General features: G+C 50.5%; 1 protein-coding gene across 1 annotated transcript in view; it reads right to left on the bottom strand.

The window, feature by feature from the left end:
• Window positions 1-9,100: 9,100 nt before the first annotated feature.
• Ramp1 (receptor activity modifying protein 1) overlaps window positions 9,101-25,817 on the bottom strand; it is a 49,718-nt gene continuing 33,001 nt past the window's right edge. The window contains exon 3 of the mRNA XM_075951147.1: window positions 9,101-9,685. Within this exon, the coding sequence (XP_075807262.1) occupies window positions 9,430-9,685 (256 nt within the window). The 3' untranslated portion in view covers window positions 9,101-9,429. The remainder of the gene's footprint in view (window positions 9,686-25,817) is intronic.

Consider the following 25,817-nt stretch of genomic DNA (forward strand, 5'->3'; position numbering starts at 1 on the left):
AATTTTTAAGGTTCAGGACCCTGATTGGCTGACATTTGTCTAGGGGTGTCCTGGTGAAAAGCAATGGGTGTGGGCTGCAGGTTATTCTATCTACAACGTTAGGACGTTAGAAATTTCCTTTGGATGGTCTGTTCCTGGATGATACCTGGGTGGTCTTGGTTTGTGGTCTTTCTTGGAACCAGGTATTGCCTCAGGGTAAACTACTGAGACTGGGGGTAAAGTATTGAGCTGGTCATGGCTGGATCCTACAGTACCTCAGGGCAGTTAAAGTTTGGACCGTGTGCAGCAAAACGAAAGCTAAAAGTTATTCTAGTGCTAGGAACGAAGGCACTGTGTTTAGTTGGTTGTTTGCTTGTTTATCTGTGTCTTGCTCAATTTGCAGACTACTTCCACAGTAAAAGAAGTTTTTGGCCGGGCAGTGGTGGCGCATGCCTTTAATCCCATCACTCGGGAGGCAGAGGCAGGCGGATCTCTGTGAGTTCGAGGCCAGTCTGGTCTACAAGAGGTAGTTCCAGGACAGGCTCCAAAGCTACAGAGAAACTCTGTCTTGAAAAACTAAAAAAAAAAAAAATGTGTGTGTGTTTAGGAATGTGTGCCACAGCTCGCCTGTGGAGGTCAGAGCACAGTCTCCTACCTTGCTTGAGACAGGGTTTTCTGCTGTGTCAGGCTCAAGCTCATCTCCTCTCTATTGGGATTACAGATGGGCATCACTGCATTCAGCTTTATGTGGGTTTGGGAGATCATATGTAAGCCCCACTTCAGATACTTCCTGAAATGCTGGAGGCTACAGTTTATGGAGGATAACAAGCCACATGTGTTCACCCTGCTAAATATATGCTTGTGCCTGATTGGATGTAGGAGGGAAGTATGCGGACAAGATATATATCAGGGAGGAATTATGTTAGGATGTGCACTTGTCCTGATTGGACCTGATTGGAAATACGGTGACCATGTGGTTTTGGCCCTTTTAAGCCTCTACAAAATGTGACCCATCGCCATTTTCTGGGAACCCAGGACCAAGGCAGGGTCCATCATCCTGGCCAGTATTTAATTAAGGCTTGCTTCAATTTTGCCTCAAAATTGTGGAACTGGTCTCTCTCTCTCAAATCTCAGGTTTAACGGTGCCCAGAAGCTTGCACAGCGAGTGTTTCACTTACCAAGCCACCTTCCTAGTCCAAAAAGTGGTTTGAAGTAGAATTTTGCATGGCAACAGGAGACAGGATGTCACCCCAGTTAAATGTCTAGCCACAGAGGAATGAATAGCCAAACTGTGGCTGCTGGCATATTAATTACCATTAACAAATTAAATACATACTTTCTGAGCACCTACTGAACACCATTTTAAACATTGGTGTCATGTTGACTTGTGAAAATAAAAAAGAATAAATTTAAAACAAACAAAAGAGAGGTAAAAGGAAGGAAGAGAGTCAGCCAAGGAGCAGAACTCACCTGGTTAGCGGTCCTGGTGGCTCCTCTGCCTCCAGTGTTCTAGTAGACAGCCAAAGCAGAGGCTTCCGGACCTCCCTGTGCTCCAAGTTTTCCTTCTAGGGCCCTGTCATCCATCATCCAGGTTGAGCACCAACGTCCTTGAATAGCCTCTGCAGCCAGGTGCCCACCAAGCGCCCATGGCTGTGGAAATGGTGCTCCAGCCCCGGGGAACAGCGGAGTGACCTAGCCTCTCTCTGATGCCCTAAATCATTTCCTTGTGCATGACCAGAATTTGAGCACTCGAACATTCCTCTTTGTGAAGCTACAAGGAAAGCCCTCCAGCTCACTACCAGGAGCCCCTGATCTGCTGGAAACACTGAAGGAAACATTTTTAAAAGAAATTATCAATTGGGCAGTTTGGAAGAAGGAAAGTAGATGCGCGCATTGGTTTGGTGGGTTTCAGGTCCCAAAGAAACTCAGGACAAATGGCTAACTGAGGGGCCTATTAACATATCTAAGCGGATGTTGGCTGCCAGGCTCTCCCTGCATGGCAATGCCCGCTACAGAGTCCTGGTTCCTCTCAGTGCTTCTCATCCCAGTCTCATACCGGAAACCTCTTCAGGGCCCTGAGCTTCACTTCCCTTCACCCTGTTTCTCTTTCCTATATAACCCAGATATTTTGGTCACATGCTCTCTTGGTTCTTTGTTCTCTCTTGGTCTCTTGTTTCTTGGTTCCTTTCTTGGTCTGCTGGCCCTGTCTCTTCTTCTCTCTCTTCTCTTCCTCTCTTGGTCATGTGTATCCACCCCATCATCACCCCACCCTCCCCTTTCATAGCTGGGTTCAGTCTGGACTCTTCCAGATGCCTCTGGTTGTTCTCTCTCTCTCATATCTACCTACAATAGAACCCTTTTCCTCAACCATACCTAGGAGCGGTCATGTCCTTGTTTTTATTCAGTGGGCAGTCTTGGGAAAGGAGCGGGGCTGGGGACAATGACAGCAAGGCATCTTAGGGGCATGATGATGGGCTTGGGACTGGACTTGGGATACATCAACTGGTTCATTCTGGCTGGGAATCCAGCCATTCAGTCTTCCCGGGGCTCAGGAGATAGAGGCAGAAGGCATCACCCGTAGTATAAGTGAGGCTTCTAAACATATATGATGCTTGCAGAGGTGACCCCAGGACAGTCAGGACAGGAAAAGACTGTCATCCTGCAGAGGGAGTCCCATTTGAACTTTTGGTACCTGGGTCGAAAACACTCAGCTATCTGGACAGTGATGGTGTAAGCCTTTATTTAATCCCAGCACTGGGGAGGCAGAGGCAGCAGGATCTCTGAGTTTGAGATCAGCTCACAGAGTGAGTTCCAGAGTAGCCAGGACTATACAGATAGAAGCCTTGTTTGCGGGAAGGGGTGTGCAGAAACAAACACAAGAGAAAACACTCAGCTGTGACTCCTAGGGGCAGCCAGACTCCCCACCTTTGCCCCCTGCCAAGCCCACATCTGGTTGTTTTCTACAGTTCTGTAGGAAGGGGGCAGCACAGGTTCATGAGCAAATGGGGCCTCAGGCCTCTGTTATCATGCTCAGAGACACCCGAGAACACGCGGCAACCCTCTGTGCCCTGGCCATCCTCTGAGTGAGGAAGACAGGGACAGAGGTAAGCGGGGTGGCAACCTTTCCTGGAGACTCCATACCAGTGTTTGCTCCCTGCCTGACCCACAGGCACTCTTTTCCTACGGTAATGGGCCTTCAGTTCTCCTCCGCATTCCTGAACATTCTCCACCCCCAACCCCGGTTTCCCAACAGCTGACCCAGTTATGTCAAGAAAAAACAAAAGTTTTATTTTCTTTTTTTCCCCCTTGTTTTTCAAGACAGAATTTCTCAGTGTAGCCCTGGCTGTCTTGGAACTCACTCTGTAGACCAGGCTGGGCTTGAACTCACAGAGATCCACCTGCCTCTGCCTTCTGAGTGCTGGGATTACAGGCGTGAGCCACCACTGCCTTGAAAATTTTCTCTTTTGTTCTTCCCTCTGCCCTCATCTTGTTATGTCTTATTTAGGTGGTGAGGAGAAACATTATCTGCTCAGGAACAAGAAACATTATCTGGTTGGGAACATGTCGTCAGGAGAGAAGCCCTGCCTATTTTTTTTTTTTTGAAAAATGAGACAGAGAGCCGGGCTGTGGTGGCGCACACCTTTAATCCCAGCACTCCGGAGGCAGAGGCAGGTGGATCTTTGTGAGTTCGAGACCAGCCTGGTCTACAAGAGCTAGTTCCAGGACAAGCTCCAAAGCCACAGAGAAACCCTGTCTCGGGAAAAAAAATGAGACAGAATGAAAGCCAGGAACATGGGCTCTGGAATTTTCCAGGGAGTCTCCCCCGAGACCCTTCCCACCACCCGCCTTCCTAATTGAGCCTGGCGGTTCCCGACAAGAATGTGTGCTGCTGGGCTCTGATGAGAAGCAGGTTTCTGTTCCCTCTTGCAGCATCTCTGGAGCGCTTCTGGCCGGAGTTGGTTTCCACTAGCTCTCACGGAGATTTGCAACATGGGCCTGTGAGAGATTCGGACCCGTCACATAACTGGCTGCAGTTGGCCAATTGGCAGTAGAGGAGACAGAGTTTTTGTCATGGACAAGTTGTCCCCCTCCAACATACATCCAAATGCCTATGCTGAGATCCTAAGCCCCGGGACCTCAGGTCGCTATTTTAAGAGAGGGTCCTTTAAAGAGGTGATTGTGGGTGGACGAGGTCAGTGGGTGGGCCCTGTATCATCAGTGACTGGAATCTGCCAAGCCCCTCCTCCACTCCCAGCAGGGGCTTGTGGGGTCCATGCAGCCCGGATGGATGGTTGCAGGTCTGTGTGATGCAGAAGGGAAGAACAAGGAAAGTCCTCCAAGGTGCTAGTTCCTGTTGTTACCACCAATAAGTGTTCTCTTATCCACTCACCTGCTAGCCTCTGTGTAACAGAAAAGGACATGCGGAGAGGTAGAAAGGTACCCCCAGAGGGGAGTCAACACATGCCGTAGTCAGGTCACAGATCCCTGTATAAAGGTGAGTCCCATGGCCAAAGGGATATGGAGGGGCTTGTCAAAGGGCTCTCTTTGCAAACACTGAATTGTCTAAGGCCCACAGTCATTCCTTGATACATAGGAAACGGAGGGGCTGGCTCGCCTCCACGCTGGCGGAGCTAGCATCTGATTTGATTGGCTTGCTTCTCCGTTGGTGGAGTTGGCTTCTGATTTGATCCAGGTAGTTTGCTATCACCACCTGCACATGGCAACTTGGCCTTTGTGTATGGGGGTGGTGCACACAGCTATGCACATGGGAGTCTCGTTGGTCTGGGTTGGCTCTCTGGTCAGTAGCCCCGAGAGAGAGTCACCTGTCTCTGCCTTCTCAGCCCCTGGGGTTATCAGTGGGTACTGTTTGTTTCTGTTTGCTCTCATGGGTTCTGGGGACTGAACTGAGGTCTCCATGCTTGCGTGGCATTTGACTAACTGAGCTATATCTCCTGTCCCCTTTTGTAAATGTGGGACTCCTTAAAAGAAGATGCCATAATTTCTGTGTCTTGGATGGGATGAGCCTGTGCAGGGTGCAGACACTATCATGGCAGCCTGTACTGGGCATGGGTGCAGACGCTATCATGGTAGCCTGTACTGGGCATGGGTGCAGACGCTATCATGACGGCCTGTGCTGGGCATGGGTGCAGACGCTATCATGGTGGCCTGTATTGGGCATGGGTGCAGACGCTATCATGGTGGCCTGTGCTGGGCATGGGTGCAGACGCTATCATGACGGCCTGTGCTGGGCATGGGTGCAGACGCTATCGTGACGGCCTGTGCTGGGCATGGGTGCAGACGCTATCATGACGGCCTGTACTGGGCATGGGTACAGACGCTATCGTGACGGCCTGTGCTGGGCATGGGTGCAGACGCTATCATGACGGCCTGTACTGGGCATGGGTACAGACGCTATCGTGACGGCCTGTGCTGGGCATGGGTACAGACGCTATCATGACGGCCTGTGCTGGGCATGGGTACAGACGCTATCATGACGGCCTGTGCTGGGCATGGGTGCAGACGCTATCATGACGGCCTGTGCTGGGCATGGGTGCAGACGCTATCGTGACGGCCTGTGCTGGGCATGGGTGCAGACGCTATCATGACGGCCTGTAGTGGGCATGGGTACAGACGCTATCGTGACGGCCTGTGCTGGGCATGGGTACAGACGCTATCCTGGTGGCCTGTGCTGGGCATGGGTGCAGACGCTATCCTGGCGGCCTGTACTGGGCATGGGTGCAGACGCTATCATGGTGGCTTGTACTGGGCATGGATATAGACGCTATCCTGGTGGCCTGTGCTGGGCATGGGTGCAGACGCGATCATGGCGGCCTTGCTGGGCATGGATGCAGACACTATCCTGGCAGCCTGTACTGGGCATGAACAAGAGTTGCCACCTGCCCTTGCCCTCCAGGCATTCCTGCCCACCTTCTGCCTGAACACCAAGGGTGACCAGAAAACAAGTTTCCCCAGCTTCTTGCCAGTGTGTTGGAGAAAGTTCTGCAAGGTTTGTGGCTAGGCAGGAAGTGTGCCTGGGGTGGGTTCCAGAAGAGGGATCATTTGGCAAGCTTCCTCTCTCAGGGAACGTCTATCTCTAACATGAGTAGATAGGCAAAGCTGGCCACCCCATAGCCTGTCTTGGCTTAGTTCTATAAGGAGGTTGCTCTTCTGAATAGTCTTGAAAAGTGCTCTTCTATGCTCACCATTGTAGTGATATTTCATTTGTATTTTAATAAATAAAGCTTGCCTTAAGTTCAGAGAGTAAAACAGCTGCACTGATCAGCCTTACAGACCAGGCAGTGGTGACACGCACCTTTAATCCCAGTAGCCACACTAGTTTGCCATAGAAACCGGGTGGTAGTGGTGCATGCCTTTAATCCCAGCACTAGAGAGGAATATAAAATGGGAGGAGACAGCTCTCAGACACAGTCTCTTTCTGAGATTTCTGGAGGCAGGATCACCATCTCAGACTGAGATAGAAGTAAGAGCCAGTGGGGTTGAACCCCAATTTCTGTCTCTGGGTTTTTATTAATCGTGCTACACACCATGGAGGTAAACCACGGAGAAAAGCATCTTCAGGATGGAGAGATGGTTCAGTTAAATGCTTACTTCTCTAGCCGAGAACCCACTTAGTTCTGTTCCCAGCACCCACACAGCAATTTGCAACCACCTGTAACCTCCAGGCGTTCTGACACCTACTTCTGACCTCTAACGGCAGCAGGCATGCACTTGGCGCACACAGATATATGCAGGAAAAATGCTTATACATGTATAAATATAAATTTTGAAATCTTTTTTAAAACGTGTTTCACGGCCTCCCTGCGCTCAGCTGCCAGTTTTTCCTCAGGCATCACTCTTCCTGCCTGGCCCTAAGGAGGGGGCTCCTCTGACTGGCTACTGGGTCTTTCAGGAGATCAAACACCATCACTGGGGAAAGGCAGATGCCTCATATACTCCAAATCATCTCCCCCGTGGCTACCAGAGGTGAGTGAGTTGCTCAAGGACACACACCTAGAACAGCCAGTTCGGGTTGGACTAGATCACCCTACACCAGGAAATGACATCCTGCAAATTGGATGGTAGCAGCCAGATGGGGACCTGAGTGTGTTGTACTGTCTTCTGGGAGGCCTCTGACGTGACTCCCCCCCCCTCCAGCGCAATGTGGCCTGGGGCAGGGACCGGGTGTATAAACAAACACAGCATAGAGGTCACCTTGATTTCCTGTTTTAAAATCTGCCCTTTCCAGTGAACTTCATGTTCTGTGAAACACACCAGCATGTATGTCATTTAAGGAAACTGAGTCGTCTGCTGTCATCTGGAGTTAATTTGATGGAGCGGTCCTTCTGTCAGGCCGCTGAGGGTGTCTCCTCTCTTCCGCTCGTACGCCCCATGGGTCATTTTGCACATGTTTAATTACGTACTTGGGATGAGTTCCTAGAAGAGAAATCACTGAGAAGACTCAAGACTCCTGCTCCGCACTCCCGACTTGTCTTCGGGAGGACACCACTAGTGTTCTTTTTGTGACAAAAGGATCAAGATCCACTCCCTAGAAGGCCGATATGCGAGGGGTCCTGGGCTCACGGCTTCCCGGCCTGTCTCCTGCCTAGCTGAGCACATTCGGATGGATGGCCATGCTTTGAAGGTGACCTCAACCTTCAGCCTTCTTGGTTTACAGGAAACCCTGTGAGCTCATTAATATGAACAGCTCAGGGAACAAACACTGGGTCAGCTCCATATTCCGAGCCGAGCTCCCCAGTTCTCTCGCTGCTTTTGGATTCTGTGCCTTATGATAGTCTTGTTTTTTACCCTTCTTGTGGATTTCCTTGTCAAAGCCCTGGGAGGCAGGCTGGTTTCCATTTCAGGCAAACGAGTTCCGTCTCATCTTCCTTTGCCTCTCCCTGTCTTCCTTCGTCCCCTTTCGGCTCAGAAATTTTAAAAAACAGGGTGTCCTTATATGACCCAAGCTGACCCACAAACTCACAGCAATCTTTCTACCTCAGTCCCTAAAAGAGCCAGTGGCTGGTTGTTTTGCTTTTCTGACCTTCAGGTTGAACTTCAACTTCTATCTCTGGGTTTTTATTAATCGTGTTACACACCATGGAGGTGAAGCACAGAGAAAAGCATCTCCAGGCTGGAGAGATGGCTCAGTTAAACACTTTCTGCTCTAGCAGAGACCAAGACCCCTTGCAAATTGATTGCAGGCATGCACTGCCATAGCTCAACCTTATTTATTCAAACAAATACTGTCACTGCTGTCTGTGGCCTCCCAGGGACCAAAGGGGCAGTGCTGAGTAGAGGAAGAAGTCACATTCCTGGCACCTCTTGGCCTTCACTTATCCTATGTATTGGGGTTTTCTTAGGGTAGAGAGTATTGTTAAGTTGGGAGCATAGCCCCCAGGCCTGGGAGTTGTATTGGTCTGGACTCCAAGTCCCAGCATGCCACTCCCACAGGGTATTTAAGTGAGCTCCCAGAGGAGAAACGTGTGGTCTATTTTCTCTCCCTGGTTGCCTTAGTGGTTTCCTGGCTCCCCCCTCAGGGCCACCCAAAAGCACAGGGATCCCATTAAACCTGGATATTTCTTAATTTGGCTTGTTGTGATTTGGCTTGATTGGGATTTTTGCATAGGCAGAGAGCTTGCGTTAGGAAAAATTCCTAACAAGTATGAGGAAAGGGCCCTTGGTTCTGGCTTGTGGTAGGTGTTCTTGATAATCGTGAATGTGTGATTGTTTCCAAGGACTAAAAATAGTGACTATACCAGGCAGTGGTGGTGTACATCTTTAATCCCAGCACTTGGGAGGCAGAAGCCGGTGGATCTCTGTAAGTTCGAGGCCAGCCTGGTCTTCAGAGAGAGTTCCAGGATGGCTAGAACACAGAGAAACCCTGTCTTTTGGGGAAAACAAGGAAAAATAGAAAACAGGGACTTGTAGTGAGGATAAAGACATCAGAATCGCTTGGGAACCCCCAAGCACACACAGGGGACCTTTGAGTATCATCTGGTCAGAGGCCCCGAGATAAAGCCCCATCAGCCAAAGACAGATCTTCAGAGGTGGCTTGATTTTTTTTCTCCCACTCTTTGCTTCTCTGTATAGGTGGTTTCTGCCCAAAATTTAGAACACGTCCCAAAGTTTAAGAATACTCTTTTAATCACAAACTATGCATCCACAATCACATCTATGCTGTCTTGCTTGAAGGTCAGAAAGTCCGCCATAGTGATGAGTATACCAGAGATTTGGCACTTAGAACTCTTTCAGAGGTAAGGAGAAGCATGCCCCCCGCTCCCTTGCTAGGGGCCCCCAGTTAGAGCATGTTTAGGTTAGTGCAGAGCCGCTTGGAAGTCCTGTGCTAACCAGGTTAGAGCAGGATGCACTGCGGGGCCTGCCTCACTACCAGCCCCTGATGCTGTTGCTGTGCCAGGCCCATGATGCCCAACTCCTCATCGCCGGGGATACCTACACGATGCCCTCTGTATGCTTGCTCCTCCAGACCACCAGAGCAGTCATGAGCAGCGTGACTGTGATGGGGAGCATGATGAAGGGGCAGAGGACGCTGTTGGGAGGGTCCTGAAGTGCTCTACCGGAGACGGGGCATTGGCTGAAGTAGAGATGGTGGATCCTGATGAAGAATTTGTCCACTTCCGGGTTAGGCCAGAAACAGCCAGTACTGTGTGCCACATACTTGGTGCAGTGAGTGAGCTCCCAATAACTCCTATGGGTTAAAAAAAAGAGGTTGTCAGGGACCCGGCCAGTGGCAAAATAGTCCTTCCCCTCCTCCCAAAGCCCTGGGTCCAGCAGGTAAGGGCTCTAGATAGTTCATGGCCAGGCCCAGGTGTGTTTGCCAGTAGGCTCTTAGCCCAGCTATCAGAGAGTGAGTTCCCAAGTGCCTGCTATAACCTTAGGCCAAGAGACTGAGGACGAAGCTGACAGGCCTCCTGCCCATTCTTGCTCCTGTTGTCAGCCTATCAAATGTCCCCACTAAGCTGACTCAATGACAGTGGGCCATCAATAGGGAAGAAGAGGGTGTGGACAAGGATCTGAAGGAGAACTTCCGGCTTAGGCAAAGTCCTCTGGATGCCGGAGGATGACAATGTGGTTGCTGGGGTTTGAAGGAGGCCATGGGATTTACTTCTGCCAGAGATGCTGGAGCCCCAAAGCCCACAATAAGCCAGCTCATTCTAAGCCCCTCTGGGTGTCTTAGGACGCCTTGTCACCCTGGTAGAGGGAGGCAAGGCTCCCTTGGGAGAGTCAGTGAAGGTTGGTTCTGAACAACTCATGGTCATGGACTCTTATTAAGTGAAGCAGAAAGAATCATTCCCAAGTGAATCCTGCTGTTGGCGCTCTCCCGAGTCACCTTCCAGGTTAGAACGTGGGATCAAATATTTTCTTGAAGTGGAGGAAAAAGGAATGGGCTCCATCTGCCTCCCCAACTCACATCCCCCCACCACCTCTTCTGGTTAGATGTCCTAAGAAGAAAGGTCTTTACGAGGGCCTGGGGTCAGTGGCTGTCTTACGGAACTAATGGCCTTATTGGCTCTTTGTAAACATGCCCACGGCAATGGCTGCAGTTGCCATCATCCCCTGGGTGCCGGCAGGTTCCGCAGGTGGCCTCATTTTCTCTGGGGTATTCTGAGACTCAAGACCTTGCAGAAGAAGAACTGGAGCTGTATAGGAGGATAAAAACTTGCATGTTGGAGGGCAAGGGCGTGAGTGCTACAGGCTGACCCTCTGTAGCCATCTGGCTACAGGGCCTAGATATGGCTGAGTGCTGGACTTCCCTTGTCTGGGTTCAACTCGCTGTGGGGTTCGGAAACCGCAGTGGTCCACAAGCCACAAGGCTAGCATTGGTTCTTTTTTTTTTTGGTTTTTCGAGACAGGGTTTCTCTGTGGTTTTGGAGCCTGTCCTGGAACTAGCTCTTGTAGACCAGGCTGGTCTCGAACTCACAGAGATCCGCCTGCCTCTGCCTCCCAAGTGCTGGGATTAAAGGCGTGCGCCACCACCGCCCGGCTACTAGCATTGGTTCTTAATGAGATCCAGCCCTGTGGGTGTTCCCAAACTCCTCTCAGGGGAGCAAGCTCCCTCTGCTTCTGTGCATCCGCAGTGCAGGTGCCATGACTGGCAGGCTGGCACAGGTGCCTATCGGGGTTGTCATTAAATCTCAGATGTGCATATTTAGGGAAACGGCGCAGAGCAAGCAGGCCCGAGAACTACCCGCAACATGGGCACATGTGGCTGAGCATGCGACCTGAGGCCAGAGGCAGGAATGAGTCTCGTGTGAGTTGCCTCTCATGGGGCACACATGCCTGGGGAGACCTGCAGCGCCAACATGGATGAGACACGTTTCTGCAAATGTGCGCAAACTTGAAATGGCATCACCAGACTGGAAATCAGGGGCCTGGATCACTGGCAGAGAAGGACCTCAGCCATTCTCAATATGATGGTGGAAAGGAAAATGAGGAGGGCTGGAGCTGGGGAGGTGGCTCAGTAGGTAAAGTCCTGCTATGAAAGCATGAGAGCATGGGTTCGGATCCCGGGTACTCATGTAAAAGCAGCAGTATGTGCCTGTAAGATAGCACTGCAGGTGTGTGTCGGGGTGCAGCCAGGCAGCTCCCTGGGGGCCCAGTGGGCCAGCCCGGTGTAGCTGACACTGGAATCTCCAGGTTCAGTGAGAGATCTTTCTCAAAAAAAATGAAGTGGAAAAAGAGGAAAGCACTTGGTATTGACCTTTCACCTCCACGTGTGCATACAGGCAAGTATACTGTACCTACGTGTGTGCACATGCACATACCAAACACAGAAACACACACACACACATGAGAGAGACCCAGTGTTGTTGCCGGTTAGGGTGTGCAAGTGTCACGGTTCTCACTGAACAACTACAAAACCTCACGCTTGCTGGGATCTGTCAGAGCTGGGCTGGAGAGCTCCAAGTCACCTGAGTTTCATGAATGAGCTCAGAACTGTGGCCAAGTGGAGGAAGAAAAGACTACCCAGAGAAAGTGGAGGCTTGCTCCATGTAGCAAGCTGACAGCGGCACCCAAGCTGGAGCTTGTGTAGAACTGCAGGGGTCTGGCACTCTGGCATGACTGCCGCCTTGCCAGTTTCCCACGAGAAAGGCTCCACGGGATGCCTGTGATAAGAATGGGAGGGTGGGAAACAGGCGCAGGACAGCACACATTTTCCACGTCCTCCTGGGGCAGCAGCAGCCATTGCCCTCCTGTTGTGGGCCTAGCACCCTGCAGGATGTCCAGCAGAGGTTTTCTCTACAATGGAGGTGGTCAGGAGGCTCTGTAGAGCCTTCAGCCCCACTTCATCTCCTGGCCCCAGACCACCAGGCAGAGCACAGCTGTTGTAGAGGCTGTGGCTGAAGGCACAGGCTCATCCAAACCATGGCTGACGATGACAGAGGCCTCTCCCATTCCCTGGTGACTCTGGCAGCAGGGATCTGTTCTGTGGACAGCTGGGGAGCTTCACAGGGTGACACAGGCAGCCAGGTGTTGTGTAGCAATTTCATCTAAAGCTAGAAGCTCTTTGAGAAACAGGAAGTTCAGGGCGGGAGAGATGATGGGTCCGTAGTGATAGCTCAGTAGTTCAGAGCACCTGTTGCTCTTAGGAGGGGGGACACCCAGGTTTGCTTCTCAGTCCCCACGTGGTGGCTCACAACTGTTTGTAACCCTAGTTCCAGCAGATCTGGTGTCCTCTTCTGACCTTCAGGGCACCTCATGCACGTGGTACACTGACATACTTGAAGGCAAAACACCCATACATCTAAAATAAATACAATCTTAAAAAAGAATGCAAAAAAGTTTTCTGCAGGCAGGTAGATCTCTGTGAGTTCAAGGCCAGCTTGGTAACCAAGGCAAGTTTTGAAGCCAGCCAAGGACAACCATAAAGTAAGACCCTGTCTCAAAAAAAGGCGGGGGGAGGGGGGATGACAGGAAGTTTCTGAAACTGATCAGGTGAATTAGGTCCCTCTTTCCCCAAGCTTATATAAGCTATAATGCCTGCTGAGGAGACTTGACCAGGCTCAGATCAGCCGAACTTCCTAGAAAACACTCTCTGAGCTAGGTCACAACTAAAAGTAGGACCAACTAAATTCCCCATCTGTTCCTCAGTGTGAATAATATTCTGAGTCATGCAGAGACCTCCAAGGCTCTAGTCTTCATAATCCATCACCTATGCTGAGGTGGGCTTTTGGTAACGCAGCTGCTTTAGTCATCCCTGCTCCTGAAGTAGCCTTTCACCTGCAGTCTTCTATGTAGCCCGTATAAACTTTTACCCCCACCAAGTTGGACTTTGGAGCAAGACTTACTTTAGTCTGTTGTTGGCTTCCCATCTGGGGTGAGTAGATGCTTGTATAGTATCTCCTAAGGAATGGTGTTATGGGACAATGTTTGTATGGTATCTCCTAAGGAATAGCACCATGGGACAATAGGGAACAATTGGAGGCTGAGGACCATGCTGGGGACTGTCCTTCAGTGCCTGAATCCTTCCCTGAACACAGCAATGACAGCCCATCTGCTGGGGGATCTAAAACCTATGGGGCACCCAAGGTGACCACAGCAACAAGAAATCCTTGACCTGGCTCAACTCTTGACAGAAAGACAGGAATGCCACCTAGCAGACTGCCAGAGGGGGCTTGCCTCTTTCCATATGCAAATTCTTCTTACCTCAGCTTCTACCACGCATGAACTCTCAGTAGTCAACTGACAACTGTAAAGCCTTTTGCGTTTAATAGCAAGAACAGAAAGAGAGATGACCTAGACTGATGATCAGAGTGCTGTGGTATAGTGCTATTTGGAGCTGGTCCTAACCGGGAGGTGGGACCTTGTGGGATCTCCTCAGGTCAGGGATCAGGATGGTCTCATGAGAGGGTGGCTGCAAGAGCCTGAGCCTAGACCACCAGCCTTCTGACTTTCTGTCTGGCAACGGCTGCACTTGCTTCTGAACCCTACCATTGCCGTTTGCCACAGGGCCCTCGCCAGAGCCTCCAAAGCTATGAGCTAAGTAGCCTACCTCAGGGTTTCATCATGGGAAGGCAAAGCAAGCAGTTTACAATGGCCAGGACAATAAAGGGTCTAGAAAGAAAGGAAGGGATTCTATATAAACCAATGGGCGACTCCTGCAGAGCTGGAAACCTAGAAAGTCTAAAGGTTCTAGGTGTGTTGCGTAGGCTCGTCAATCCAGCACTTGGGAGGCAGAGGAAGGAGAATTGTGAACCCCAGGCCAGCCTAGAAGAAATACATAGTGAGTGTCTCAAAATGGGGCGGAGGGAGAAACAGGAAGAGAAAGAGGAGGAGGAGGAAGAAGCCGTGGCAAGGAAGATTGCTGGGATTAGAAAGCGTCAAAGATTATACTTCTGAACACTTGCTGCTCTTTGAGAGGACTGGGATCTGATTCCCAGCACCACACCTGGTTCACAACCCTCATTTACTGGACGCCAGCCATACATATGATGTACATTCATACACGCAGGCAAAACAGTCATGCGTAAGATACAATGAGTTAAACTAATTTTTAAAAGACCATTCTTTGCTGCTCAGCCTCAATGTGGCTGGAGGAGGAGTTGGTGAGAGGGAGGACAGGAGGGGAGAAATTACCCAAACTGAACTGCAAAGAGGAAAAAGAAGGGAGGGCATTGCAGAGGGAGCCAAGAGCTGTGGGCACCTCATACCGCCATGTGTGATGTCAGCTGCAGCTTGCCAGTCAGTCCTAGAGGAGGAAGGGGAATGCACAGAGGAGAGAGTTGTTAAGATAATGGCTGAAGGACTGTTCCAAATGAATGAGAGATGTTAAAAAAAAAAACCCTCAAGGCCAGAGAGTCCCAAGCTGGACTCAAAACAAAGCAGCAACCTGTAGGCAAAGTTTTTCCTTGGGATCAGGATCAGCTCCATTCCACCAGCCACTTCCCAAATAACCACTCAGAGACTTAATGCTAATTATAAATGCTTGACCAATAGCTTAGGCTTATCACCAGCTAGCTCTTACAACTTAAATTAACCCATTTCTATTAATCTATGTGTTGCCCCAAAGGCTCGTTTAACTCATCTATGAACTTCCCATGTAGCTTCTTCCTTCCCTGGTTTGAGATTCCCCAGACTCTGCCCTTCTTCTTCCCAGCATTCTCTCTGCCCCGAAAATCCTGCTTAGCCATTGGCCAATCAGCTTTTTATTAACAATGAGAGCAACACATTTTCACAATGCACAAAAGATTATTCCACAGCAACAACCAGCAAATACTCAGAGACTATCAAACACGCATCAAAGCCTGAAAAAAGAGTCTCAGGCATAAACACACACAGAGGACTAGAAATGCCTATAGTAATGAACGCTGACTTCCCTCCAGGGACAGGCTAGTCAGAGACCCCCTGTGCTGAGTAAGTCACACTGCTGACAGCCCAGAAGCCACCACCCACCCAACAAATACATCCTTCAAATATCGGGATAAAAGAAGGATTTATTTTTTAAACAACAAAAGCAGCCAACAGAGTTCGCAGATCTGTGTGCACGTCAAGGAAGGTTAAAGAAATTCTTTTGGCCAAAAGATAAACCAAGGGAGAAGGTAGATCCATACAAAAAAGTGAAAAGCCCAAAAATGGTGGCAAAAAAAATAGATTTCTTACTTGAATCTAGAAAGTGTCTAAATGGAGCAAAAGTCATAAATCAGCCCTAAGGAGAGCCTTTGGGCATCTAAGAGGCTTTGTTGACCAAAGTGGGGGCTTTGTCAAATTCTGGCTTGTCATGTGGCCTGTAAATCGCTAGGCCAGTGTGTGACTCCTCCAGATTCCTTGCCTCTGTGTTACGACCCACCCTGCCCAGGGCATCTCCCAGCTCACATCAGAGGCCACGAGAATGAGAGATGGGGAAGGAGGGAGTAGCCTATCCCTAAGACCACTGGCCCTGGGGTATGTGGTCTTCCCAAGCAAGTGAAAGACTCATGGTCAGAGAACAGGAGTGGGAAAAGCTGTAGGAAGTTGGGGGCAGCCTGGATCTCATCACGAAAAACTCCAAATACAGCAAGTTTAACTATGTCCGTTTGAAGTCAAAGGCCACATTTGGAGCTGATGTTGATCAACTGGGTGGTGGTGTAGACTGTCCTTGTTCACCCAGACATAGTTTTGGTGACAAATCGCCCAGAACAAGGTCCTTTGTAGCCTGGGGATGTCCCTGGCAGGAGGTATCTTCTCTTCCTCAGCTGAGCAGAACAATTAGGAGTCCCTGTTTCTGGAAGCCGAGTTACCACAGACTCTACACCAAGGCTGCAGGTGGCTGAGTGTGTGGCCCTGCTATTCTGGGACCTGGACTCTCTCCCTGATACCTTAGCCTTCTAGATTGAAGCCACCTACGTCTAAAAATATCTGCGATGTGGGGATGGCTGCCCGCTGCATCTCATTTGTTTATGCAGAAGTGACAGCTGAGGCTTTCAGTAACTATTGTGCGTGTTCTATCAGCGAGACGAGATAAAAGAATTCCCCTTGGAGGGCAGGCGTGCCTCTGCTGAAAAACACACAGAGATAGATAGAGGACTCAAAATAGTCCCGAAGCGTGCTCTGGCTCTAACTTCCTAATTTTCAGCTCTCATGTAACCGAATAATTATCCTTTTTTGGCTAGGACTCGCTATTCTGGGCCCCTAAGCAAACTTTGCTTGGAATGTTCCTGAGCACGACAGTGGGAGTTTTCCAAACCTCTGCGTCTCAAGCCATGACTTTGGGCCCCGCGGTTCATGACTTCTGACTCGCTGACCAGAGATGCACAAGGAGAGTCTGCTCGTCTGGGGACATCTTAACGTTGCAGTTGTTCCCCTTCTGACCCCAACTGCCCTTAACAGCAAGTATCTGAGCCTGTGTCCTGCCACCTACCACCCGGTTTGCATGCCAGCTTCACCTCTTAGCAACCCTAAATACTTCATCTTCCATGTTCATGCGTTGATAGCCTCATCTTAAAATGAAGAACAGCCCCCTGCCCCGTGACTGGACAGATCCAATTGCATGAGGTAAAGGGTCTGAGAGAATGGGTCCCCCATAGCCACAGGTTTTCTCTTTGCTTCTTCCTTGGCAACTACTAGAGGTTAAGGGCTCACTGTGTCTGCTTCGTGTCCTATAAACTCTTGACAAAGCTAAGCGACACAGAGTCTCTAACTCCTCAGAAACTCCAAGGAGAAACCCTTGGGACTTGGTTCCCGGTCTTGGCACCAGCCTCTGCTGCTCTCCCCCAGGACAGTCACAGCCTGGAGGCTCTGGCAGCTTCTGACATTGTTGGGGCAGTGTGCTACGCTTCCCACCCCCAGCTGACCCACTTGGGGCTAGCCTCAAGAGCCTGGCAAGATGCCAGCTGTCATGGGTTGAGGGGGTGGGAGTCTGCAAACATGCAGGCAGGGAGTCCCATGGCTGGCTGGCTACATATTTCTTCTTTTTTTTTTTTGGTTTTTTCGAGACAGGGTTTCTCTGTGGTTTTGGAGCCTGTCCTGGAACTAGCTCTTGTAGTAGACCAGGCTGGTCTCGAACTCACAGAGATCCGCCTGCCTCTGCCTCCCAAGTGCTGGGATTAAAGGCGTGCGCCACCACCGCCCGGCTTTACATATTTCTTCTATAAGTAGAAACGATTAATAAGCATTTTAGAAGCACCCAGCCTCACTTAAGCAGAAACAAAGGAACCCAGGTGTGGAGGGACACCTGTAATTCCAACACTCAAGAGAACAGGAAAGGGGGATCACAAATTTAAAGCCAGCCTACACTACATAAGAATAGCTTACCTTAAAATCATGTCAAATAGCATGGGTTCCATCTCAAGTACTGCATACATTAATCCTCGCAGTGCCTGCCTATAATCCAGAGCTTGGGAAGCACAGGCAGGAAGATCGGGAGTTCAAGGTCACCCTTGAGTATGTAGTGAGTTTGAGGCCAGCGTGGACTACATGAGAATCTATCTCAAAATAAAACAAAATGTACGAGATGTGGACAAAAGCAATAAGAGCGGGTGTACAACTGAGGTCAGGATCATGAAAAGCAGAAACCGGCACACTGTAAAGGCGCTTGGAGGGGCCCTTAGTACGAAGACAACTTTTCAGGAGGAATTCTGGGGTGCTATAAGGTACAACTTTACGTGAAGATGCTGAACAAAGGAAGTGGATTGGTCCATATGGTAGCCCTAAAGTCTGAAGTCCTGGTAGAGTGTCCCTTCTAGGGTTCCTCCTAAAGAAGAGGCAGTAGGTTATGGTTGTCTGCAGTTAGTATGCATTATTCTCATGGTTCCCCAGAAGTTTATTTTAGGAGGAAACTGCATCTGAGGCCACTGCATTTCTAGCCAGGGCCTCATTTCTGGGACAGCAGGAGGTGGGCGGTGGCATACCGCATGGGACAGCCTCCTTCCTGCTTCCCCGAAACAGGAGGGCTCAGTGGCCTCCTGGGCATTGTGGGGACTAGGGTTGCCTGGGATGAGGCAGGGGAGGGCCCTGTAGATAAGGGATGAACTGTGGAGGCCCCCTCTCCACAGAACTCCTTTCCCTAGACACCCTCAAACAGGAGTTCCTTCCCAGTGCCCTTGCCTCCCAAGCTAAGGCATCTGGGTCCTGGGTGGCCACAACCGACGACTATGACCCTCACTTTCAACTGGGCTCTGAATCATTTTAGACTTCTCAGCTCTCCTTTCCTCACTGTTGTGACCGAGCCAGCAAAATTCTACTCTTACTTAACCTGTTCAGAACAATCACCTTACAAGCAGAGGAGAGAAGCAGGCGTGGGGGCTGCTGCAGGGCAGCGATGGCAGCAGAGCAGACCCAGGCAAAGGGGCATCTACAGCACCAGGGCCTGCAAATGCCAGTGCATGCACGTGTGTGTGTGTGTGTGTGTGTGTGTGTGTGTGTGTGTGTGTGTGTGTGTTGGGAGCTGGAGGCTGGGGTTCTGACAGACATATGTACATCTTCCCATCTTCACAGAAGAGGGGCCTTAGCATGCCTCCACAGTTTAGCTCAAAAGTAGTGCGAAGTGAATACAAAATCATCAACAATCTTGTCAGAAGCTCCAAGATCCATATTAGGCAGCAGAGAAAAAGTCAACAAATTCCCAAAGTAAAAGTCATAGGACAATATTCCTTGGATCCAATATTAAAAACTATTGCTGGGCTTGGTGGTGCATAGTCCCAGCACTAGGGAGGTAGAGGCAGGCAGATCTCTGTGAGTGCAAGACCAGCCTAGTCTACATAGCAAATTCCAGGACAGGACAGCTAGGGCTATTACATAATGAAACCCCGTCTCAAAAACCAAAAACCAACCAACCAAACAATAAACCCACAAAAAAATACAAACAAAAACCTAAAACGCTACCAAGAAAAGGTTAATTTTAAAGAATGCAGTCTCTAGAAATGAAAGGTACCAAGTAGTTTGAGGGTCACCCAAGTTTGAGGGTCACCCAAGAGTTAAAACATTCATTACAGGCAGTTATGAAAATACAACAATATTTCATGCATGTAAAAGTTAATGAAATCAGCTCCAAAATGAACTCTGAGAAAAAGTATGGTTGCAAATTATTATTGCGATATGAATACAAAATTAAACACAAAGCCAGGAGTAGTGACACTGACCAACCCTGTCTGCCCTTGTAACCTAGTACTCAGAAAGCTGAGGCAGAAGGGTCACAGGGAATTGGAGGCCAGCCTTGGCTACCTAGTGAGTTCATATATGGAGACCTTGTACCAAAGGAAATTATCAAGTGAGTCTTCAAAAATTTTAAAAAGGGCCCGTGAGATGGCTCAGCGGGGGAAAGTCCCTGGCAGATCTCTGTGAGTTCGAGGCCAGTGTGGGCTGCAGAACAAGTTCCAGGATAGTCAGGGCGGTTATACAGAGAAACCCTGTCTTGAAAACCAAAGAAAGAAAGAAAAATAAAAACAACAAAAAGTATGTTAATGACCTTTTAAATCTAACTTACTGATGCATTAAAAACAATAACCTGGATAAGAAAATTTAAAAGCTGATTTTTTTCTTCTTTTTTTTTTAAATTTATTTATTTATTAAAGATTTCTGTCTCTTCCCCGCCACCGCCTCCCATTTCCCTCCCCCTCCCCCAATTAAGTCTCCCCCCAGCCCGAAAAGCAATCAGGGTTCCCTGTCCTGTGGGAAGTCCAAGGAACCCCCACCTCCATCCAGGTCTAGTAAGTTGAGCCTCCAAACTGCCTAGGCTCCCACAAAGCCAGTGCGTGCAGTAGGATCAGAAACCCATTGCCATTCTTCTTGAGTTCTCAGTAGTCCTCATTGTCCGCTATGTTCAGAGAGTCCGGTTTTATCCCAGGATTTTCCAGACCCAGGCCAGCTGGCCTTGGTGAGTTCCCAATAGAACATCCCCATTGTCTCAGTGTGTGGGTGCACCCCTTGCGGTCCTGAGTTCCATGCTCGTGCTCTCTCTCCTTCTGCTCCTGATTTGGACCTTGAGATTTCAGTCCTGTTAAAAGCTGATTTTTTAAAATAGCTACAATAGCTGGGCATGGTGTCTCACGCCTTTAGTCCCAGCACTGGGGAGACAGGGACAGGTGAATCTCTGAGTTCGAGACCAGTCTAGTTTACACAGCAAGTTCCCAGACAGCTGGGGCTACACAGAGAAACTGTCTAGAAAAACAAAACAAAACAGAAAGCTACCACCAAACAAGCATGATTCTGAAGGGTCCCATCTAAGCGGGGGGAGGGGGGAGGGAAGAGCAGAAAACATTGACTATAAAACCAGCAAGTCAACTAGAGAAAGTACCAGATTACTATGAAAATAATGTACAGTGTGCTGGGCATGGTGGAACACACCTTTAATCCCAGTGTTGCAGGCGGAGGACAAGTGGATCTCTGTAAGTTTGAAGCCTGTCTTGTCTACATTATAAAACCTCATCTCAAAAAATAGACAAAAAGACAAGAAAGAAAGGAAGCAAGGAAGGAAGAAAGGAAAGAAAGGAAGGAAGAAAGAAAGAACACAGGGGTGTAGAAGGCCCCCGCCAAGTGCCCATACGCTCCATCTAGCTGTGCAGAACATACAGAACATAACATCCAGCATTACATCTGCATCATAAAATCATTTCAACATGTCAAGGGGGATAAATAACATTTGATGCTAAGAAGCTTTTGATAAAACTCATTTCTTCTTATTATGTAGTCCAGGCTGGTGTCAAACTCATGGTCTTCCTACCTGGCTGTGCACGCCACCCTAGCCAACACTTATTCCCGAGACCTCCTCTCTGCGTGAAGAGGTCCTTTCCCTCAGCCAGCACCTGCTTCCTCGTGGGGTCGGGAACCATCCCACGGGTCAGGAAGAAGCTGATATTTCTGAAGCACTTAGACCCAGGTACCGTCTGGATGGTGGTTTCTGCCTTTGGTGACAGAGCGTCTACCCAAGATTCCAAAAATAGCCATAGGGACTTTCTGCGGTGGGCAGAGGCTGCTTCTCCAATTGCCGAAAGTCCTGATGTCCTCAATGCAGCTCAGTCAGGAAAGGAGTGAACAGCCAGGGCTACTCGAGCAGTCAGGCTGCACAGCTCTCCACTACAGCGCAGGAGAGCACAGCCTACCCAGTCTACTGGTGGTGTTCAGACAAGCCAGGGAGCTGCCCAGGGCTGTAGGAGGCAGCAGACAACAGAGCCCCTTTTCCCTAGATACTGGGCAGACGCATGAGGAAGTCTCGCTAATTGTTGGATTAAAGCGCTTCAACTCTTTCCTAGGCTAGGGAATATGTGCCGGGCTGGTGGGATCTGCGCTGGCTGCGCGTCTTTCTGAAATTCTCATCGAGCGACTGATCCACTGGGATGTGAAGTGGGAGCACGGAGGAGACGGACACTCTACAAGTGATCCCTCCTTGTGTTGGGCTACCTAGAGGAGCGCTGACTATCAAGTGGTCCCCGTGCTTTTGCCAGCTTGAGTGTTCCACTAACCACGTGCTGGCCAATGAATCCGTTAAGGTGATGTTCTCCAGAGCTGTATAAAAGAGACTTCTGATATTGAAGCAAAGCCGTTTCCCAGGCAGTCCAAGGGATTTGCCAGCTTGGGTAAGGTTCCAAGACCCTGGGACCAGTGGCGAGCGAGCAAACAGCACTAGAGTAGCGCAGAGCCTCTACAGTAGGAAGTCGCTTGCCTCACACATGCGCACGCGGCACTTGCTGACCGCTGTTGGGCACCTCTTCTTTTGAGAAATCAAGAAACGGGACAAAGAGCGAACGGAGGAACTCTGGGAGGGTTTTAGTGGCAAGAGGAGGACTCCCTGCTGGGTCATGGGTGCCCCCACACAAGCCCTTGAGAGCAGTGACGAGAATGGTGTCTCTGCCCACCAGAGGGCACCATTCTGGCCTTCAGGTCTGGGCAGAGGAGCCCAGGATAAGTCTGGAATTTCTGTGTGAGCACCTGGTCTGCAGAGGTGAGTCCCCAACTCACCAACCTGTGGGAAATGCAGCCGGCACTCGGCAGATTCAGAGCTGGGAATGTCTCTTTGATCCCAGGGGAAGGAAGATCTGAGGGCGGGAAGAAAGTGGGAGACATCAGGGGCACGGACGGGTGTTCCTCCAGTGGAGTGATTTGACCCATCTCTGCTGTCTGCCAGCTCTGCCCGCGGGTCACATTGTTTGGAGGAAGGGTGTCCCTCTTCCCCGACAGGGCCTTGGGCTTGCTCAGTTAACAGTTTGCTGTTCTCCACCTATGCGAGTGATGTCATCTGTGACTGCTGAGCTGAGATGGAATCGCCACTCGGGCATGCTCATCTGGGAGGATGACCCCAGGGCTCAGTGGGACACCACTGAGCAGGGTCTGTGAGGGCCCCCACTGTCCCCATAAAGAGAAGTGCCCAGCCAAGGGGGCTACGACAATCCAGAGACCCTGCATTTTGCTCTCCCATCTCTGGATACTGGGACCATGGGTTGTGTATGGAGGGAAGTGTGGTATAATGATATCACACATCCACTCTGAGCCAAGGCCTGGGGCTCCTCTAGCCACAGGGCAGTTGTAGCTCAAACACTTACTCCTCGATGACCTGCCAGGCTTCTTCGGCAAGGTCCAGCCTGCAGAGAACCAGGTCTAGGAGGCAAGGACCAGAGGGGCTGTGCAGGCTCCAAGGCAACAGGGATGTGGAGTAAGGTGGATGCCAGGAACCGGGAGGGTTGCTGAGGTTCAGGCAGGCCAGGTCACACAGCCTCCACTACTTGGGACCGGTGGCTACCTCATGATAACTAAAGGCATATGAAATGGGGTTTACTTGAGAGGGGGTTCAGTTTGTTATACCCTTGTGGCCACTTGTTCACACATCAGATTGATTCCTGACATGGTTAAGGCTTGCCTTTCAGAGGGCAGAGAACCATGGTACCTGCTATCACAGCGAGCTCACTCCTCACCCAGCCTTGGGACTATAGGTATATGTGTTCCTGCTCTAAACCAGGGTACTCGCTGAGAAGACCTATAGAGAGATCGTAGAGGGCCAGTGCAGAACCCTGTTCTACCCATGCAGCTGCTTCCTCTGTCCCTCGAGAAGCCTCTTCTGTTCTGGCACCTTGTCCCCCTCTTCTTCTTCCCCCACCATTCCCACTCTTAAGGCTCCAGGCCAGGAAGGAGTCTGGGTGGCTCTACCCAGGCTTGGCGGAAGAGAAAGTTTCTAAATCCATCACTGGCCCCACGTGCAGCTGGCTCGGGCACAGATGCAGGCCACAGCTGCCAAGCCTGCTCCCCATGGAGAGGCCCCACCAGGAGGGTGGGCAGAATGCCACCTCTGAGAACAGGCCTGGTCAGGAACCAGCTCTCGGGGCTGTGTGATGAAGCAGTGTTAAAATTCAGCCAGCGTCCAAGGCAAAGTCGCAGACTTCTTTGTCAGCAACTGGCAGCAGGGTCTGGACAGGGGGCTGGCGATTCTATGCCAGTGAGTCCAGTCCTGGGGGCTGAGGACACAGGGCACAGTGGCTGACTACTGAATTCCTGTGACTGGGCACATGTGCCTTCCCTGTGGCCTGGGTGCAATCTACCACAGTGAGTGCTCCTGGGAGCCCCTCGTGGGACCCTCTGTCTAGATAAGCGAAGATGACTTTGAGTCCAGCTGAGTGGGGGTAGGGAGCAGGGTCTGTACCCAGGCCGGGTGAGGCCCAACAGCTCCCACACTCTTGGAGACATGCATGTGTCCAAGCCTGGGATTAGGCGTGACAGCCGGGATGCTATATTTGGATGCTGCCATCCAGGGCTGTTGTCCTTACGAAGCACGCAATGGTGGCTGGGAGGAGGGGGCAGGCTCCTCCAGTCTACCCTCTATCCCCGCTTCCAGGCAGCCATCCAAAGCTTGCCTCTTCCCATCCCTTTCTTCCCAAGAAAGCCAACATCTTCCTGCAGCCAGTGGATATCTGCAGGGCTTCCTGAATGTGTCACTGGACTGTCCTGCCTGCCGTACCCCATGCACGGGACAACCCATCCCACTGGCCACCAACTCTCTGTCCCCTGGGCCAATTCTGCACCTCCTGTCCTAACCCAACCTCTTTGAGGGATTAGAGAAATCCTGAGTGGGGGGGGGAAGGGAAGGCTCTGGAAGGACATTCTACTACAGTGTCCACTCTCAATGTGATGTTGAGATAGCAAGTTACCATTTACAAAGCCTCAGTGTTTGCAGCTTTAAATGGGTTCAGAGGCTACTGGTTGTCAGCAGCCTGTACTGACAACCTCCACTGAGGGTTCCACATGGGGGTACCCGTCCCCCATGTCTCTGGTTTTATGCTACTTGTTTTTCAGCTCTTGCTAACTCACTGAGTTCCCGAGACATGCCAGCAGGTGAGACCATTTGTCCCAGGATTCCGTATAGAGCCTGGTACTACACCAGCTGCCACAGATGTGAGAAGCTTCTATTGTCAGGTGTGTAAGATACCAGACCGGTTCAAAGGACATAAAGAAGCGGCTTGCTTGGGATCTGCTCCAAGGACATAAACTGGAGAGCTGGGCTATCCCAGTGGGACAGGACATGCAGCAAGAGTTGTCAGGGCCTAAAGTGACAACTGAGATATCGAGGCAGAAACCTACGGGTGCTCACTGTCCCTGCGGTGACTAGTTGGAGAGAGAGACTGTCCTTGACTCCGGTTGAGATCTGGGGACATAAGACAGGGAGGGAATTGTCTCAGAGAGAAACAGGAAGGGACGGGAGGTTAAAGCCCCTAGAAGAAGGGGCATTAGCTGTGGTTTCTCTGTGTCCTCTCTCTTCCTGCCTTGACCTTGATCCAGACAGGAAGCTGGGTCAGCTCGGTGGGGTGGGCTGGAAGTTGGTTACGAGTGATGGGCTCCATCCTCACCCACCGTTGAGTCAGATTCCAAGGAAGTATATGGGTTCTTCGAAGGTTGAAGAGTAGAGGACATGGCTCTAGGGGGGCAAAGAAGGCCCTGTCCTGCTTAGTCCTTGGGGCCAGCACCACTGGGTATGTGCCTGCCACATCCCCAGCAAGTAGCAGCTGAGCTGAGTCAAGCATCCATCTCTAAAGCCCTCGCAGGTACCCAGACCCTCGCCTTACTCTTCAGAGGATATCCATGCCACACAGGGTCATGGCCACACAGTGCCTGACATCTCAGTTTCTGCAAATGTCTCCCTTCAGCTTTTGAACATGCCAGGCACAACGGGGGAGCTACTGTTCCCACCGAAAGAGAGAAGCTGCCAGCTTCAGGGGAAGTCTCCATCACTCAAAACTATCCTGAAGGTAAGCTGGGGTCACAGGAGAGCTGCCATGCGCCAAGATCCACAGAGCTTCAGAGACACCTGGTTTGGGGGGCTTACTCCTACCCCTTGTTCCACCATGACGGCAATGGTGGAAATCAGGTCTCCTGAGGTTAACTGTCCTCAGGTCTGGGGAGTGGCAAAGGTCAGCTCATGGCAC

Source organism: Microtus pennsylvanicus, chromosome 17, assembly GCF_037038515.1.
Source record: "Microtus pennsylvanicus isolate mMicPen1 chromosome 17, mMicPen1.hap1, whole genome shotgun sequence".
Taxonomy (NCBI): Eukaryota; Metazoa; Chordata; class Mammalia; order Rodentia; family Cricetidae; genus Microtus; species Microtus pennsylvanicus.